Source organism: Dasypus novemcinctus, chromosome 8 (genome assembly GCF_030445035.2).
Source record: "Dasypus novemcinctus isolate mDasNov1 chromosome 8, mDasNov1.1.hap2, whole genome shotgun sequence".
Classification (NCBI taxonomy): domain Eukaryota; kingdom Metazoa; phylum Chordata; class Mammalia; order Cingulata; family Dasypodidae; genus Dasypus; species Dasypus novemcinctus.
This window is the reverse complement of record NC_080680.1, coordinates 111,770,711-111,788,276: the sequence shown is the minus strand read 5'-3', so window position 1 is coordinate 111,788,276 and position 17,566 is coordinate 111,770,711. Positions and strand designations below refer to the sequence as shown.

The window sequence follows — 17,566 nt, the reverse complement described above, 5'->3', positions numbered from 1 at the left end:
ATCTAAAAAATAAAGACAATAAAAAATGCACTGAAAAAGGGAAAAAAAGAAAAAATTAAAATATTTTTTAAAAATTAAAAAAAAAACAAAACAAAACAGAGGAGACACAATAAGAGACTTAGCAAACCAGGGAGCCGAGGTGGCACAAGAGAATGATCACCTCTCCCCTACCCGGGAAGGTCCCAGGATCAGTTCCTGGAGCCGCCTAATGAGAATACAAGCAGACACAGAAGAACACACAGTGAATGGATAGAGAGCAGACAATGGAGGGAGGGAGGAGAAAAGGAAAGTAGATTAGAGGTAACAGGTTGCAGGTTGGGCAGAATGGAGAGTTATTGCTTAATGGATTCAGAGTTTCTGTTTGGGGTGACAGGAACTTTTGGAAATAGATGGTGGTAATGGTTACACAACATTGTCAATGTAATTAACGCCACTAAATTATACAGCAAAAAAAATGGTTAAATGGCAACATATTTGTTATATATCTATTGCCACAATTGTTTTAAAAGTTTCCACTGAAAAGTTTAAAAAGTAAAGGCAATACACCTTCCACCTGGTCCTCTTGGGATGCTCACCCTCACTTCATTGTGTGCAGAAGCCAAATATCTCCTTGGAAGGGCCATGTACAGGCTTCCAGTCACAGCCCTGGCTGTGGTCCAGGCCAACGCTGGGCCAGCACCAATGACCAGATGTGTGAGTGAGCGAACCTCCAGATGACTCCAGCTCCCAGCTGTCAGGCCTTCAAAAGCACCACCTGATACCGAGCGGATCAGAGACAAGCTGGCCCTCCCCACATTGCAGGGTCATGAGCAAAATAAACATCGTCGTCACTGTTTGCAGCCACCACGTTCTGGAGTAGTTTGTTACACAGTCACAGATCATCGAACATAAATCCAACAATCCTCAGAAAAATTTTCAGGTCTTCAAACCTTTGATGCCATCCAGTGAAGGAGCGTTAAGTTGCACGTTACTCTTCATATGCTGCATTTGCAGCCAGACCTCTCCCTTGATGCCCTGCCTCATTTCATGGATATCAAAACGCAACTCACACTTAACACGACCAAAGGCCAAATCCTTCATCTTCTTCCCCTAACAGTCCCCTCCCTCTCGTCCACAAGCTCAGTTAATGGCAACTCCATCCTTCATGTGGCTGAGGCCAAAACTTCAGAAGTCATGCTTGCTTCTTCTCTTTCCCTCCCAACCCACAACCAATCTGCCAGCAAATCCTGCCAGCTGTACCTTCAGAACATAACCAAACTCTGATGGCTTCTCACCACCACCATTGCTCTCACCTGAGTCCAGGTCTCCCTCCTCTCTCACCCGAGCCACCCGGAAAGGCCAGGGAAGAGAAGGGGAGGGAAGCGGCAGCCTGTGTGAAGGGACAGAGGCTGACAAAAGCCTGGCTGTTTGGGAAGAACCCTGGCACAGTGAAGTAGGAAAGGATGAGGCCAGAAAGGAGAAGAGGAAAGAGTGAAGCAGAGGCACAGCGAGAGGCGCAGCCGCCAGGGCTCTGATGTCCTGCTGCTCCTGGTCACAGTTCTTCCTGAGGTCCAGACAGCTTTCTTGCCCATGAGCAATGTGGGAGATGGAACGGCTGGGCCCGGTTCTTTACTCCCCTGTGGCAGTATTCATCTACACCTTCTCCTGGAATCTCAGGAGGGGGCGTGCCCTTCTGCCCCCTCGATTCTGGGCTTGGCCGCGTGACTTGCAATGGGATGTCAGCAGTGGTGACGCGAGCGGGCTAGGAATATGTTCGTGTGGCTCTTGAACTTTTGCCTCGACCATGAAGAGAATATGCCTTCCAGAACGATGAGAGTACACGGAGAAAACCTGAATCTAAACCACGGACTTGAGTCAAGCCCAGCTGAGCCCCGCCTAAAATGGGCTTGTGCCAATGCACGAGCCTGGGCACAGGAAATAAATGCTTCCTGTTATAAGGCCCGTGGGTTTGGAGGCTTTTCTCACAGCAAGACTGTGGAAAGAGCTGATGAATACAGGTGCCACAAGACACCCTGCTTTCTGATAACCTTCATTTTTAGTTTAAGCTAGCTGGAAATTTTTTTTTTTATTTGCCATCAGAGAACCTTAACTAACACAATCCTCATATTGCTTTGATCAGTTTATTTGCTTTGCTTTGAAAATGAAAATCCAATGCCAGAAACCAGTTTCTCAAATTTAAATGTGGCTTGGTAGCTTAGGGAAACATAAAAATACCTATAACTAAAGTCTAAAGTGACACAGTGTCTTAGTCAGCCAAAGGGGCACTGATGCAAAATACTAGAAATCTGTTGGCTTTTTAAAAGGGTATTTGGGGTAGAAGCTTACAGTTACGAGGCCATAAAGCAAAGTCTGTTGCCACGTGTTGGGGCAAGATGACTGCTGATGTCTACCAAGAGTTCAGGCTTTTGGGTTCTTCTCTTGCTCATTTCTCTCTGGGCTCAGCTGCTGTGTTCTCTCCACAAGGTCAGCTGTACACTATCAAGCGAACAGCTCTGTCTCTCTCTGCATGGTTTCTGCCATGTCTAAGGAGCTGTCATTATTCCTCTGTGTTCTTCTATTATGTGTTCACTTCTCGGGCTCCAGCTCAAAACTCCCAACTCTGTCCTTTGCTATGTTTCTTCTCGGTGAGTCCTATGCCCTACTGACATGGCCCGATCCAAGTCTTATCATAATTTAATCAATTAAAAGTGACACCTCTGACAGACCAGTTTACAAACATAACCCAATAACTATTTTTGGAATTCACATACAATGCCAAACTGCTACACACAGCAAACTCAAAAGAACATCAGCTCTGTCAATATTTGTCTCTTACCATTTTTTTGTCCGAAGAGAATCCAACCGCGACCCAACCATCTGTGTCTGCGCTCAGCTCAAACTCCACATCAGCCCCTATCATCCGGTAGCTAAGGAAGTAGTCACAGGTCTCCGCATTACAGCCTGGCTTGCCGTACCTGCAGGACACATCAAAACAGACCTTGCTGCTGCTTCACCTACTCGTTCACAGTTCCCGCAGAGCAGCTACCACGCATCAGCTAGGAGGCTCAGCAGTATTACTGAATGCTGATCTTTGCTGGCTGGGACCTCAAAACCACAGCTTCACTCCGTTAGAGAGATTTTGGAGATGAGCTGCTCCACTTTATAAACAAACTGAGGCCCAGCGATGGGCAGGGGCTTGCTCCAAATCACAGCGGGAGTCAGCGGCAGCGCCAGGGCTGGATTCCGGCTCTCTGAGCTTCCAGCCCGTGTCCTCTGCCTTACTCCAAGTTTCTCAAACGTGAGTCATTACTGAATTATTTCTGAATCCCTCTGAGAGGGAAAAAATTCTCTGAGAGAATAACTTAAAATGGTTTTTGTCACTTAAAGATATACAACTCTTTATGGGAAACGGACTTTGGCCCAGTGGTTAGGGCGTCCGTCTACCACATGGGAGGTCCGCCGTTCAAACCCCGGGCCTCCTTGACCCGTGTGGAGCTGGCCATGCGCAGTGCTGATGCACTCAAGGAGTGCCGTGCCACGCAAGGGTGTCCCCCGCGTGGGGGAGCCCCACGCGCAAGGAGTGCGCCCGTGAGGAAAGCCGCCCAGCGTGAAAAGAAAGAGCAGCCTGCCCAGGAATGGCGCCGCCCACACTTCCCGTACCGCTGACGACAACAGAAGCGGACAAAGAAACAAGATGCAGCAAATAGACACCAAGAACAGACAACCAGGGGAGGGGGGGAATTAAATAAATAAATAAATCTTTAAAAAAAAAAAAAAAAAGATATACAACTCTTTTTACTTCCAAATTTTCATACCGCTGTTCAGCTAAAACAAATTTACAAATTATATATAAATTAAACTACAAAAGCAGGAACATTTAAATTGGTTGCCTTCAAGGGATGGGTGATGTCGTTTTACTGAAAATAAATTTCTGCTCACACGTATGGGGTACGTCGGCCTGAACCGTGCAGGCCTTTTGAGGGGAACATGCTCTGACAAATGAACAAAGTACAGTGGCTCAACCATCCACTTTCACCTGTTTGAATTGCTGCATAACCTTCATTTATAGAAGGTCCCCCCAAAATACCTCGATTGATATTTGCTGACTATGAATGCATCATTTAATTACTAAATTTGCCTTTGTTCTTTTGGGCTACTCGGTGCTAAGACAATCATAAATTCAGACATTAAAACACAGAGCAGTATTAGGTGGTTATCCAGATAATCAGATAATGCACACATTAACTTTTTAAAAGCATATCATTGAAATGAAAACCCAAAGGACTTGTGGATCCTTTAAGAATTGGCAGGCCCTGCTTTGAGGGGCACTCACTGTATTACACTGTTTTCAGGATGGGAGAAAATTGTAGCATCGGTTGGGACAATCTAAGCAGATGGAGGTAGCTGAAGGAACAGGACTTGAGGCAGCTAAGTTTGGAGTGAGGAAGGAGTCAAGGCACAAGCTAGTAAGCTGGCTAGTATATCTTGAACAGCTGGGAAGAGATGTACAAGATCAAGGCCACGTGGAACTGGGATAAAAGAGAAACTCTAAAAGGAGTAAGGAACTAAAGGAGGGGTGACTGTGCCAGAAAATAAGTCAGCCTGAAGCCCACAGGGAATGCCTTCTCTTCTCAAAAGCATGCCCTAAATACCATTTATGTTACTGGCCATCTTCCTCAATAATTGTATTCTTGAGTATTTTTTTAATTCTTGAAATGCCTTTATAACCCAAAGACAGCTCCAAACCCCCATACTAGATTTTCACACCTCAGTCCTTGAACACTGACCCTCCCGGCCCCCCAAAAAACCAGAGCCTTCAGTGAAATGGCCATCAAAATCTTTACTCAAGGGCGATTCATTTGAGGAAATAAAAGGACTGAAAAAAGAGAGGGAGGGGGCTTTTCCAACAAAGCAAAGATGTCTAAATGGGAAGGTCCACTGTCTACACTATTGTTTCTAGCCCCAGTCCATCACATCTTCATAGAAAACTACCAATAATTACATAGGAACTCATTAACTTGAGATACCAAGTAATCAATACTTGATAGCTACTTAGTATCACACAAATGCACATAAGCCATGACTATTTATTTGAAAAAGCATTGGGCTTCATACATGTCTGGCATCGCCCTGTCCTGCCCACACGCTCTGTATCCTGTTATCCTTTGTCATGCAGCCACTTGGCAAAGAGTAGAACCGAGGCCAAAGGCAGCCCAGCCATAAGCAGGCCAACCAGCCGTGAACTGCGACCTGCCTCGGAGAGATGCCCTGGGCCAGGACCGAATGGATTCTCTCTTTCAGGAATTTAAATTAAGAACCAGAGACAAATGTTCCAGAGTCTGAGGAATTCTAGAATCAAAAGGTCCATAAGACTGAAGAATGGGATGGCCATGAGAAACAGGCTACACACCTGCTGACACTGCCTAGGGGGCCAGATCCCTGGTTAGAATGAACTCCACACCAACTGAATACTTCCTTGAAAAGCCAGCCAATTTCTTAGCCTTAAAGTTATCCCACTTACTGTTCTACCAACCTAAAGCATCCCTTGGTCTTGCCACAGTCATCCACTTTGATTTTGGCAAATGGATCCACTGGAGGAGCAGTAGGGAAAGGGTAACCTGGGTAGTAAGAAGAAATAATGGTTAGAAAATCCAGTTACAACTTTTCCAATGACAAACAGCTTTTTAAATGTGTTGACAGTTCTCCATCACACAGGTTTAGAAATGTTTGGGACTTCAGAAAAGAGCTTTGACTAAGGCTCATAGGCCCCTTCATGGGGAAGGGGACAAGGCATACAGGGCTTTTTGTTTGTTTTTATTATTAGAAAAGTTGTAGGTTTACTGAAAAATCATGCATAAAATAGAGAGACCCCTATACCAGCCTCTTATTAGCACCTTGCATTAGTGTGGTACATTTGTCACAATTCACAAAAGAACATTTTTATAATTGCTAACTATGCATTAACTATAGTCCATTGTTTACAATAGGGTTGACTGTGTTGTACAGTCCTTTGTTTATTCTCACTTTTATTCTAGTAACACATATACAACTCATAATTTTCCCTTTTAGCCACATTCACATATATAATTCAGTACTGTTAATCACATTCATAAGGCTGAGTTACCATCACCATCAATTACCAAAACTCACCATCAATCCAAATAGAAACTCCGTACAAGTTAAGCATTAACTTCCCATTCCCTACCCTCACCCCAGCCCGTTAACCTATAGATTCTGACTCTATGAGTTTGCTTACTCTAATTGGTTCGTATCAGTGAGATCATACAACATTTATCCTTTTGTGTCTGCCTTATGTCACTCAACATGGTACCTTCAACATCCATGTTGTTGCATGTATCAGAACTTCATTCCATAAAATTCCATTGTATGTATATACCACATTTTATTTATCTAATCATCAGCTGATGGACACTTGGGTTGCTTCCAATTTTTGGCAACTGCGAATATAAACACTGGTGTGCAAATATTTTTTCGAGTCCCTTCTTTCAAATTTTCTGAGTATACACCTAGAAGTGGGATTGTCAGGTCATACAGTAATTCTGCACTTAATTTTCTGAGGACCCAGGGCACACATCTTTGGACCCCACCTTACACATGAATTGAAAAGATGTGGGCTCCTTTCCCATTTTACTGGCAAGGAATCTGAGTAACCAAGGGGGTATAACAGCAAATAACCACTGGGTCACTACTATCCCCTGGGAGTTTGAAAATCACAATTTTTAATGCAATACACATGCTTTAAGAGAAAAATAACAGTTATATGAATACTTAATATTAGGGCTTTTCCAATCCATTTCTCTGAACTTTCATTTTTTCATTAAGCTGCATGTACAATATTCACATCTCAATTTCTTAAACATACAGTTTTTAACGGCTATGTATCTTTCTTATCTTCCTTATATGATTACTTACTACAATAATGAATCAAATCATATACTTAAGGGTAGGTGTACATTATACCTAGTTTGAGACAGAAACACTTTTCTCCTAAACGGTTTACTCTGTTTCCTTTTACTTTGTTCCGTTAGACTCATTACACCTTTTAAAAAAATAAAGCAGCAGTCCATACCTTCCTGGCACATATCTGTGGACTATGGATTGCCTATTTCCATTACCCTACATCTTGAACAGATGCTAAAACACCTCACACACATTTCGCTATCTCTGAATAAGCCAAATGCATTACTTATTCTAATTTTACTCTTATTTTATACTAAGCCCTACATCAGTACTTCAGTACTACAGACTGAGGCCTATCTTAGGTGAGTTGTGCTTTTCTTAGTACTTACTGAGCAACTGCAAACTATGGTAAGCAGCATCGTACATGTTCCTCTTTTATTTCTCACCACAATCCCGAAGCCATTTGTCTTGCCAGGGCTGCTATGACAAATATCACACAATGGCTGGCTTAGTAACAGGGATTTACTGTCTCATGGTTTCAGAGGCTAGAAGTTCAAACTCAAGGTGTCGGCATGACCGAGCGTTCTCGTGAAGTCTGCAGTGCTCTGGTTGCTGGCTTGCCGCAGCCCTTGGGGTCCCTTGGCTTGCATCTCGGCCTCCATCGCATGGCCATCTCTCTCTCCTGGTGTCTTCTGGGTTCTGCTGACTTCTAGATCTGGCTCCTCTGTGTATTTTTGCTAGTGAGGAAGAAAGCTGTTGACCTGTGTATGCTGATCTTGTTTACAGCAAACTTGATGCACTCTCTGATTATATCAATTTGTTAATTCTTTGGGGTTTTCTATGTAAATGGTCATATCATATCTTATCTTCTAATTCTTCTCTCTCTGATTTCTTTTCTTTTCCAGGATTGTACTGAACAATAGCAGTAATAATATGTATCTATGCCTTAATTTGACCCCATGCCTTACTTTGATGTTAAGGAAAATACATCTAAAGATTTTCCATCAAGTGTCCTGATGGTTGTAGCTTGTTAAAGGATAGACTATAACATGTTAAGGGTGTTCCTTTATAGTTTTAATTTTCTAAGAGTTTCTCTAAAACTTACACTTATATGCAGAACATTTTTTTCGTTTTTAATACATCTTTTTTTTTTTAAATACATGCATGGTAAGTTAAATAGATTTTTCTCATGTCAAACCATCCTTTTATTTCTAAGATAAACTTTATTTGCTCATAATGTATGTTTTTTGATACACTGATTCAGTTAGCTAATATTTACATTTCTTTAATCATTTTGGCTTGTTCAAGTTTCTCTTTTTTTCATCTAATAGTCTATTAATATTTTTTTAGAGAAGTTGTAGGTTTACAGAAAAATCATGCATAAAATACAGAGTTCCCATATGCCACCCTAGTATTAACACCTTGCATTAGTGTGGTACATTTGTTAAAATTCAAGAAAAAATATTTTTATAATTGTACTATTATTAACTATAAGCCATCATTTTCAATAGGGTCCACAGTTTGTGTCATACAGTCCTATGTTTGTTTTTATTTTTATTCTAGTAACATATGTACAACCTAAAAATTCCCCTTTTAACTACATCCAAATATATAATTCAGTGCTGTTAATTATGTTCACAATGTTGTGGCCCCGTTACACACCATTTTATACATTTCCACCATTTTTTCCCTGGCTGTCAAGTTTACCAAGAGTGTTAGTTGTCATGTTTTATAATTTTCAAAAAGCAGTTATAATTATTTCTTATCAGTTGAGGTCTTTTACAGAAAACAGGAACTACTGTAGCTATTGGCAGTAGAACAGGTAGGTAATTTGATGTTTTACATCTTTGGGAGGGCTGGAGGGGCAAGCTCTAAGTGGAGCTCCCAGGAATGTCACCTGGACCACCATCACTGAACTGGCCTGCCAAGGAAACTGGCCCCTGGCCCCAGGCAGGAGGCTCCAGGACCCCAACCCATTTGTTGGATCCACACAAGCCCAAATGGATATCTTCGCTGCTGGTGGGAACGTACAGGGATATAGCCGCTTTGGAAAAGTTTGGCAGTTCCTCCAAAGGTTAAAAATAGAGTTACACTATCACCTAACAATTCCACTCCTAGAAATGAAAATATATGTTTGCATAAAAATTTGTATACAAATGTTCTACTAAAATTACTCATAATGGCCAAAAAAAGTAGAAACTACCCAAATATCCATCAAATGATGAATGGATACACAAAATGTGGTATATCCATACTGTGGAATAGTAGTCACCATAAAAAGGAACGAAGTACTGACCCATGCTACCACTTCCTTTTGCTAAGTGAAAGAAGCCAGGCACAAAGTCCACATACTGTATGACTTCATTTAAATGAAATATTCAGAAAAGGTAAATCTATAGAAATGCTGGTTGCCTAGGGCTGGGGAGATGGGAGAATGGGGGACGGGGGGGGGGGGTGAGGGCTAAAGTATATGGGATTTCTTTGAGGGTGTAGTAGTCTGCCAAAGGGGTGTTGATACAAAGTACCGGAAATATGTTGGCTTTTATAAAGGGTATTTATCTGCAGTAAAAGCTTGCAGGTTACAAGACTCTATAGAATCCAACTCAAGGTTGCCTTTTCACCAAAGTCAGTTACCATGTGTTGAAGCAAGATGGTCGGTGATCTTGGCTTTCTCAGCTGCTCAGGTGCACTGTTCACTGTTCTCTTCAGCTGCAAACTATCAGGCAAATGGCTCATTTCTCTTCCCGGGGCTTTAGTGGTTTGAGTCTTATCCTATCTGTCACATGGCAGGACCGTGTGTCTGTCTTTTTTTTTTTTTTTTTTAAAGACTTATGTTTTTTTATTTCTCTCCCCTCTCTCCTCCCCCGCCTTGTCTGCTCTCTGTGTCCGTTTGCTGTATGTGCTCTTCTGTGTCCACTTCAGTGGCACCGGGAATCTGTGTCTCTTTTTTGTTGTTGTTGCATCATCTTGCTGCGTCAACTCTGTGTGTGTGTGGCACCACTCTGGGCAGACTGCACTTTTCTCGTGCTGGGCGGCTCTCCTTGTGGGGGTACACTCCTTGTGCATGGGGCTCCTCTACGTGGGGGACACCCCTGCATGACACACCTCCTTGCACACATCAGCACCACGCATGAGCCAGCTCACCACATGGGTCAAGAGGCCCTGGGTTTGAACCCTGGACCTCCCATGTGGTAGGCGGATGCTTATCCATTGAGCCAAATCCGCTTCCCTCATCTGTCTTCTTGAGCGTCTGTTTATATCAGCCCACCAAGGGGGTGGGGACCCTACCGACATGGCCAATATCAAAGCTCCAATCCTAACAGGTTATTTAATCAAGATGTGTCAGCTGAATCTAATGCATTCAAAGGGTTTCACACCCAGATTAGTTGACAAACATAATCTTTTTTGGGGATTCATAAATAATCTCAAACTGCCACACTCCACCCTCTGAATCCCAAAAAGATATCACAATATTACAAAATATCTTATTTCAGTAGCAGTGCTAAGTGCAAAATCATATCACAATCAGTATATAGAAATACAGTTTTTCTCAGGGCAAAGTCCCCTGGCGGGAGACCTGTGAAACTTACAAAATAAGCTATCTGCCTGCAATATACAGAGGGACAGACAAAGGATAAACATGTGCATTACCACAAGGAGAATGTGGGAGGGAAACATACATCACGGGTCCCCAACAGTTCTGAAAACCCGCAGGGCACACTCCATTAGATTTCAAAGTCTGAGAGTCATTCTTAAGATGGTGGTTTCTTCTCCTCCTTGAGGCCTCATGGCCATTTTCTTGGTTCCACCCTCATCAAGCATCTGGGTGGTGACTGAGCTCCAGACCTCACCCTCCAAGAACACTGGGGTGATGGCCACACTTTACCCAATCTCTGGGGTAGAGTCTCAACCTCCTAAATACAGTGAGATGGCGGCGACATTCTCTCTAATCTCTGGCATACAGGCCTGATCTCCTGAAAAGAATGAGGTGGTGACCTGGCCTTCCCTAATCTATGGGGAACAGGCCCACCCCTCTCAGAGCACTGGGGTGGTGACTCTCCCCAGCCCTTGGGGAATGTGCTCCACCCTCTCTGTAGCCTGGGGTGGCAAAACTCTCCCTCAACAGTGGGCTGGCACACCCACCCTCTTCAAATGCCGGGGCAAACTCACCCTCTCCATACACATGGATGGGCTTCCTCTCTTGGCCCAAGATCTCAGCTTCCCTGGTTTTCCTCTTATAGTTGTTTTCCCTTTCATCTCTCCTGTCTCTGTCGCTTTTAGCCCAGGCTGACAGTACTTTTGTTCATACAGATTTTGCAAAAAGCTTGTTGGTTTAGCATGCAGAAAGCAGGGGTCCAAGCCATCAGTCAGTAAGACTTTCCACAAGTCTTTCCAGGATAACTGCATTTTCAATTCTGACTTACAAGTTCTAAGTTTAGTTAATTCCTCAAATGGAGCGCTATCTTTTGGGGGCTTATTTCCAGAGGCATGGAATTTCTGGAATCAGTTCCTGGTTTCTTTGTGCCCAACAATTAATTTCTCTAACATTTTGCTATAAGCTGCAAGAACAAGCCAGGCATGTTCCATTTAGTTTGGAAAGTTCCTTGGATAAATGTCCAAGCTTGTAATTTTCAAATTCTGCCTTCCATATAACATCCAGAGTCAAACTTGCTAAGTTCTCTGCAACTTTAAAACACAGATTGCGTTTCCTCCAGTTTCCTTCCTTCCAGGGCCTTATCAAAAGTCTCTTTAGCATCCACATTCCTACCAACAGTCTCTTCAAAGCAATTTAGGCCTTTTCTATCAAGCATCTCACAATACTTCAAAAAAATACCCTTTCCCCATTTATAAAACCATTCCAGCATTTTTGGTAATTGCAAAAGCACAACCCCACTCCCAGTACCAAACTTTATTAGTCAGGGTTCTCCAAGGAAACAGAATTGACAGGAGATATCTGTAAATAGTATGAGATTTTATGAAATTCTTTCCTGTAACCGTGGGGATGCACAAGTCCAGATTTCATAGGGCAGGCTGCAAACAAGGGGTTCCAATGAAGGTCTTTGATGAGTTCCCTTGAGATGTTGGCCGTCCAAAGTAGAGATGAGAATTCTCTTTCTCTGAATGCTGAAATCACTTCCCCTTTTAAGGTCTCCAACTGACTGGATGAGATGCCACTCATTGCTGACAGCAATCTTAGATGATAACCAGCCATCGATGCAATCGACTCACTGACGATTAAAGTCCATGAAATATCCTTGTATTACAATCAGCACATGGCTAGCTTGACCAAACTATTGGGCACCATTACCTGGCCGAGTTGATATATTAGCTTAACCATCACAGGTGTCATTAACTATCTCTTGAGTGTCTGGTAGAGCTGTCTGAGCTCTCTTGGTTAGAAGATTTTTTTAACTGACTCAATTTCTTTGATGGATACAAAATGATTCAGGTTTTCTAATTCTTCTTGAGTCCATTTTTGCTAAGTTATATTTTTCTAGAAAATTGTCCATTTATATTTTCAAGCTACTGGCATAAAGTTGTTCACTGTATTCTCTTACTAGCTTGCTTTTTGGAAAATCTGCTTTTTCGAGATACAACTGACATACCATAAAATTCACCATATAGTTCACTGGTTTTTAGTGTATTCACTCTGTTGTACACCCGACCACTATCTACTTCCAGAACATTGTCATTACCCTTCCCACACGCACACAAAAAGAAACCCAAACCCTTTGGTCATCACTCCCCTATCTCTCATGTCCCCTAGGCAAATTCTAATCTACTTTCTGTCTTGATAGATTTGAATATTCTAGATATTTCACATAAATGGAATCACATAATATGAATCTTTTTGTGTTTGGCTTCTTTCACTTAGTATAATGATTTCAAGGTTTATCCATGTTGTAGCATACATCAGACTTCACTCCTTTCTAGGGGCAAATAATATTTCACTGTATGAATATACCAGCTTTTGTTTATCCCTACATCAGCCGATAGACATTTAGGTTGTTCCTACTTTTTGGCAGTGTGCATAATGCTGCTATAAACATTTGCATACAAGTTTCTGTGTGAACATTTATTTTTAATTCTCTTAAATATATACCTAGAAATGAAATTGCTTGGTCATAGTAACTCTGTTTTACTTTCAGAGGAACTGCCAGATTTCTTTTCCAAAGCAGCTGCACCATTTTACAGTCTCACCAGTGGTGTATGAGGGGTCCAATTTCTTCACATCCTCAACAACACTGCTTGTCTGTTTATAGCTATTCTAGTGGGTACAAAGTGGTATCTCCCATGATTTTGATATACATTTCTCCAAGGACTAAGATGTTATCCATTTGCATATCTTCTTTGGAGAACTGTCCATTCAGATCCTTTCCTCATTTTAAAATTGGGTTATCTGTCTTTTTATTGTTGAAGTTATAACTTATTTTTATCTCTACTATATCTAAGTTTATTTCCCTTTTTTCATTCCTACTACTATTTGTGCCTTCTGTCCTCTTTTCTTGATCAATCTCATCAGAAACTTATCTTTTTTTTTTAAAGATTTATTTATTTATTTAACGCCCCCCCCCCCCACCCCGTTGTCTGTTCTCTGTGTCTATTTGCTGCGTCTTGTTTCTTTGTCTGCTTCTGTTGTCCTCAGGGGCATGGGAAGTGTGGGCGGCGCCATTCCTGGGCAGGCTGCACTTTCTTTCGTGCTGGGCGGCTCTCCTTACGGGGCACACTCCTTGCGCGTGGGGCTCCCCTACGCGGGGGACACCCCTGCATGGCAGGGCACTCCTTGCGCACATCAGCACTGCGCATGGGCCAGCTCCACACGGGTCAAGTTGAACTGCGGACCTCCCATGTGGTAGACGGACGCCCTAACCACTGGGCCAAGTCCATTTTCCAACTTATCCTTTTTATTAACATTTGCAAAGAGTCACTTTTGGTTTTGTTGGTCTTCTTTATTGAATATTTGGTTTCTATTTCATTCATTTCTGCTATATCTGTTACTTTATTAATAACTATTTGTTTCTCTCTACTTTCTTTAGATTTATTCTCTTCTTTTCTTAACTTCCTAGTTTTGGGCATTTCTTCTTTTCTTATATCAGCATTTTAGCCCAAGAGCCAATTGCTTCCAGGGGCTTCTCCCTGGATATTACATCAGGAATCAATTCCATGTGTCTACTACTGAATTTCTCACTCTTAAATGGTCCACCAAAAGGTTTTCTATCTTAGTGACCAATCTCATTTCCCACCCACAGACTCCCAATCCTGAAACCCCAATCCTGGTTTGCAGCTTTTACCCTACTTGGTGCATTCAGCCATCATTTCCTGCCTTCTGACTACTGTACAGTCTCCTGTCAGGTTTCCCAGCTTGCCTCCTATTCCTTCCTCCATGTGCCATCTTTCTAAAACAGATATTTGATCTTATCACTGCATAGCTCCATACAAGTCTAAATCCCCTACACACTGTCTTCTTAAGTCTTGAGGTATATGGGGTGGACCACCCAGACATGGCCAGCTTTTCCTGCTCCCTATTTTCATTCCCTCATTTTTCACTACTTACCTTTTTTTTTTTTCTTATTCCTTTCCTTCCACTTTTCATTTTGATGCTGTTTTTTCTCTCTCTAAAAGAAAAGTCTGGATTAAAACTAAATAATATCGGGTTGAGGGCAAATGACTTCTGTAGGTTTTCCAGTTGTAGAAAGTATCCATTTTCCATCTTCTTACTTGTGCTCTGTAAAGCCTTTTGGTAACTATTCTCTTTTTGACAATAATTAGAACCATTTTCTCTGCCCCTTATTTCTTCTCTATTATCTTTTTCTCCTTTCAGAGATCCCCACAACATGAAAGATATTTTCTAGTTTGTGTTCTCAAAGTGGTTTTGGGGTTCCCTTATCATCTAATTCACGTCAACTCCCCTTACTGTCTAATTCATGGAAACTCTCTGTTCCTTTTTTGCAGTCCCTTGAGCGTGTTCTGACATACTCCACTGCACGGCTAATGGCTTCTAATTAGTTCCTTGGATCAGAGCCTTCAGGTATTAATTTAGTACATGATTCCTTGACATTTTAACCAGAAATAGTCTGGTTGCCCCATTCTGTGCGAATCTGTGACAACCATTGCATTGCCCCTTCCTCTTTCCAGCTGCCTGAATCACTGTTTCTACTTATCTGGGTGGTATAAAGAAGTAAATATGTCAAGAGACTTCGTAAAGTGTCAAGCTCCGCATACACGTAAATGCCTGTTTAGCTCAGGTTCCGTGCACACTCTACTGCTTAGGAAACTCCAATGGTCCCATTACCTACCATCTCAACTCCAAACCCTCTTCTCAAGTGCGCTCAGAAATATACACAACTCTGCCTGTCCAGCTGCATTTCCTAACATGTGTCCACAGAGCCTTCCCATTCCATGCAGGATGGACACTTGGCATAACCTTATCCATAAAGTCAACCAGCACATCTACATTCTAGCAATGAGACATTAGCTAAGACATTTAAATGTTCTGGGGTTAGTATCCTCATCTCTAGGAAGAGATAATAGTCGTACCTAACTCACAGGGCTGTTGTAAGGATTTAATTTGGTTTAAGTACTTAGAACACTGTCTTTCACGTAGTAACTCCTGATTAAAATTTAGCTCCTGTTATTGTTCTTATGGGGCTAGATTCATGAAGCATAAAAAGATAAATTAGATGTAGATTATTACCTTGAAAGAATTCCCAGATTAGTAGGGGGTGAGTTATATACCCACATGCCACATGCAGGAAGGATGTAGGGGGGAGTGGGCAGATGAAGGGACTTCTGCCCTTTCTCCCATGCTTCTTTCTCCCCACTCCCTTTCTAGTTCTTCCCCAAGAAATGAAGAATTGTGATCAGAAACTCATTGGCTGGACCACGTTTCACAAGTGGTCAGATTGCTCTGCATTAAAGATAAGCAACTATGAACCTGCTCCTTTTTTCTTTCCTAGGCAGGCTGCAGCTCCAAGGGCAAACCAGTTCCAGCTTCTACGGTTCCAGACCTCCTAAGGCTCAGGGTCTCCCCCTTGGAGCTGGCCATCATAGCAGCAGGGAGAAGGGAGCAGAAGGCTTCACTTGGGACTTAGCCCCAACCCCATATCCAAGTAAGTGGTTTGTTTCCCAAACAATTCTCAGAATAGGGTATTTGCCCATGACCAAGTTATAATCTACTTCACACACTACTGTTGTTCTGCATATAGATTCCAGATTGAGAACCTCAAAGGAAAAAGTCTTGTGTGGTAGGATTTAAGCACCAAAACCCTACCCAAACTCCTGACGATAGAGAGCAAAAAGGGTCAGGCACGTTATTCTAATTCCCTTTTTCTGATTTCATAGTGCCAGGCCACCTTTTCATTAACGATTCAGTGTCTCAGCTACTTTGACACTGAGCAGCATACACCCTGCATGGAGGAAACAAGGAGCCCAATCATTAGAAAAGGACAACCCCACTGGGATGGAGAGAGGGAATCATTTTGAAGGCACTATTTCTCTCTCTCCACGTGCCACCCCCTCCAGAACTAATTAGGCTTCCTGCTTCCTGCTCCCCTGAACTCATCCTGGGGCCTCCCAGTTCCCAAATCCATCAACTATCTTGAGTCTCCTTGCTGGCGGGCCTAACCTTGGTATGGAACACTGCTTCCTGACACCCTGTCTTCCTTTGCCTTCTGGGACACCCGTTTCTCCTGGGCCTGCTCCTCCCTCCCTGGCATCCTTTCTCAGTCCCCTTTTAGGGCAGCATCACTGATTATGTCTAAGGATTCAGGAAGCTCAGGACTAAAGCCCAGGCCCAGGTTAATCTAGCAGAGCTGTGGACCCCGAGAGGCCCACTCCCCCGACCTTCCCACCGGCATCTGGGCAGCAGGACATGTATCTGAAGAGGAAGCGAAATCACCAGAGAGAAGATCGGGAGTAGAATGGGCAGTGAAAGTTCACGGTGGCTGCAGGAGCTGAGTGAGAGATGGTTGCAAAACAAAGATGGAACAAAGAGAAAATTCCAGATAAAGAGTTGAGGCTTCATCCTCAAGGCAGGCTGGAATCATCTCATATTTTGGGGTGCAATGCAACAGGGCTAGAGGTGAGCTTCAGGAAGGTTAAACTAGTTGTATGTGCAGGAAGGGTAGGAAGGGAAAGCACGCAAATCAGGGAACTGTTGTGCAAACACTGCACCCTGCAGCCTCTGTGAGGTCACTTCAGCTGAAATGCCCTTCCTCTTCTGTTTCACCTACATCTTTCATTCTTCCCAGCTCAATGCTACAGCTATATGGCTCAATGGCTGCAGCTATATAATTAGTTCTTCTTCCTCTCTGTTTCTACAAACTGATCCAGAGACTCTGACCTTTTTCTTCAACCCTCAGGTATATGTACCCAGTCAAAAGATAAGCTCGCACGTGGCACGCGTAAGACTCCTGGCAGCGTGCTGTGCTGAATGCGCACAGGATAAATATGTAGCTGATGCTGTCCCAAACAGATGGGCTTTAGAATATCCGTTCTTTCCCAGAACGACAGAGTCTGCTTCGGCTTATTGTCTCCCCTGTACCTCCCACTTCGTCCCTATTCTCAACTTCTCCCTGGCCACATGGCAAGTCAGCAGGAAAATGACACTTCCAACCTCCCTGGCAGCTAAGTTATGAAATCACATTTTGACAATGGAGTGGGAGCA

At 42.9% G+C, this 17,566-nt stretch overlaps 1 protein-coding gene across 1 annotated transcript in view; it reads right to left on the bottom strand.

Moving 5' to 3' along the window:
- Positions 1-17,566, bottom strand: part of FRRS1L (ferric chelate reductase 1 like) — a 28,959-nt gene that overhangs the window by 9,450 nt on the left and 1,943 nt on the right. Inside the window, exons 2-3 of the mRNA XM_058302571.2 lie at positions 5,513-5,597; positions 2,816-2,954 (exon numbers count right to left, since the gene is read on the bottom strand). Coding sequence (XP_058158554.1) covers positions 2,816-2,954; positions 5,513-5,597 — 224 coding nt within the window. The remainder of the gene's footprint in view (positions 1-2,815; positions 2,955-5,512; positions 5,598-17,566) is intronic.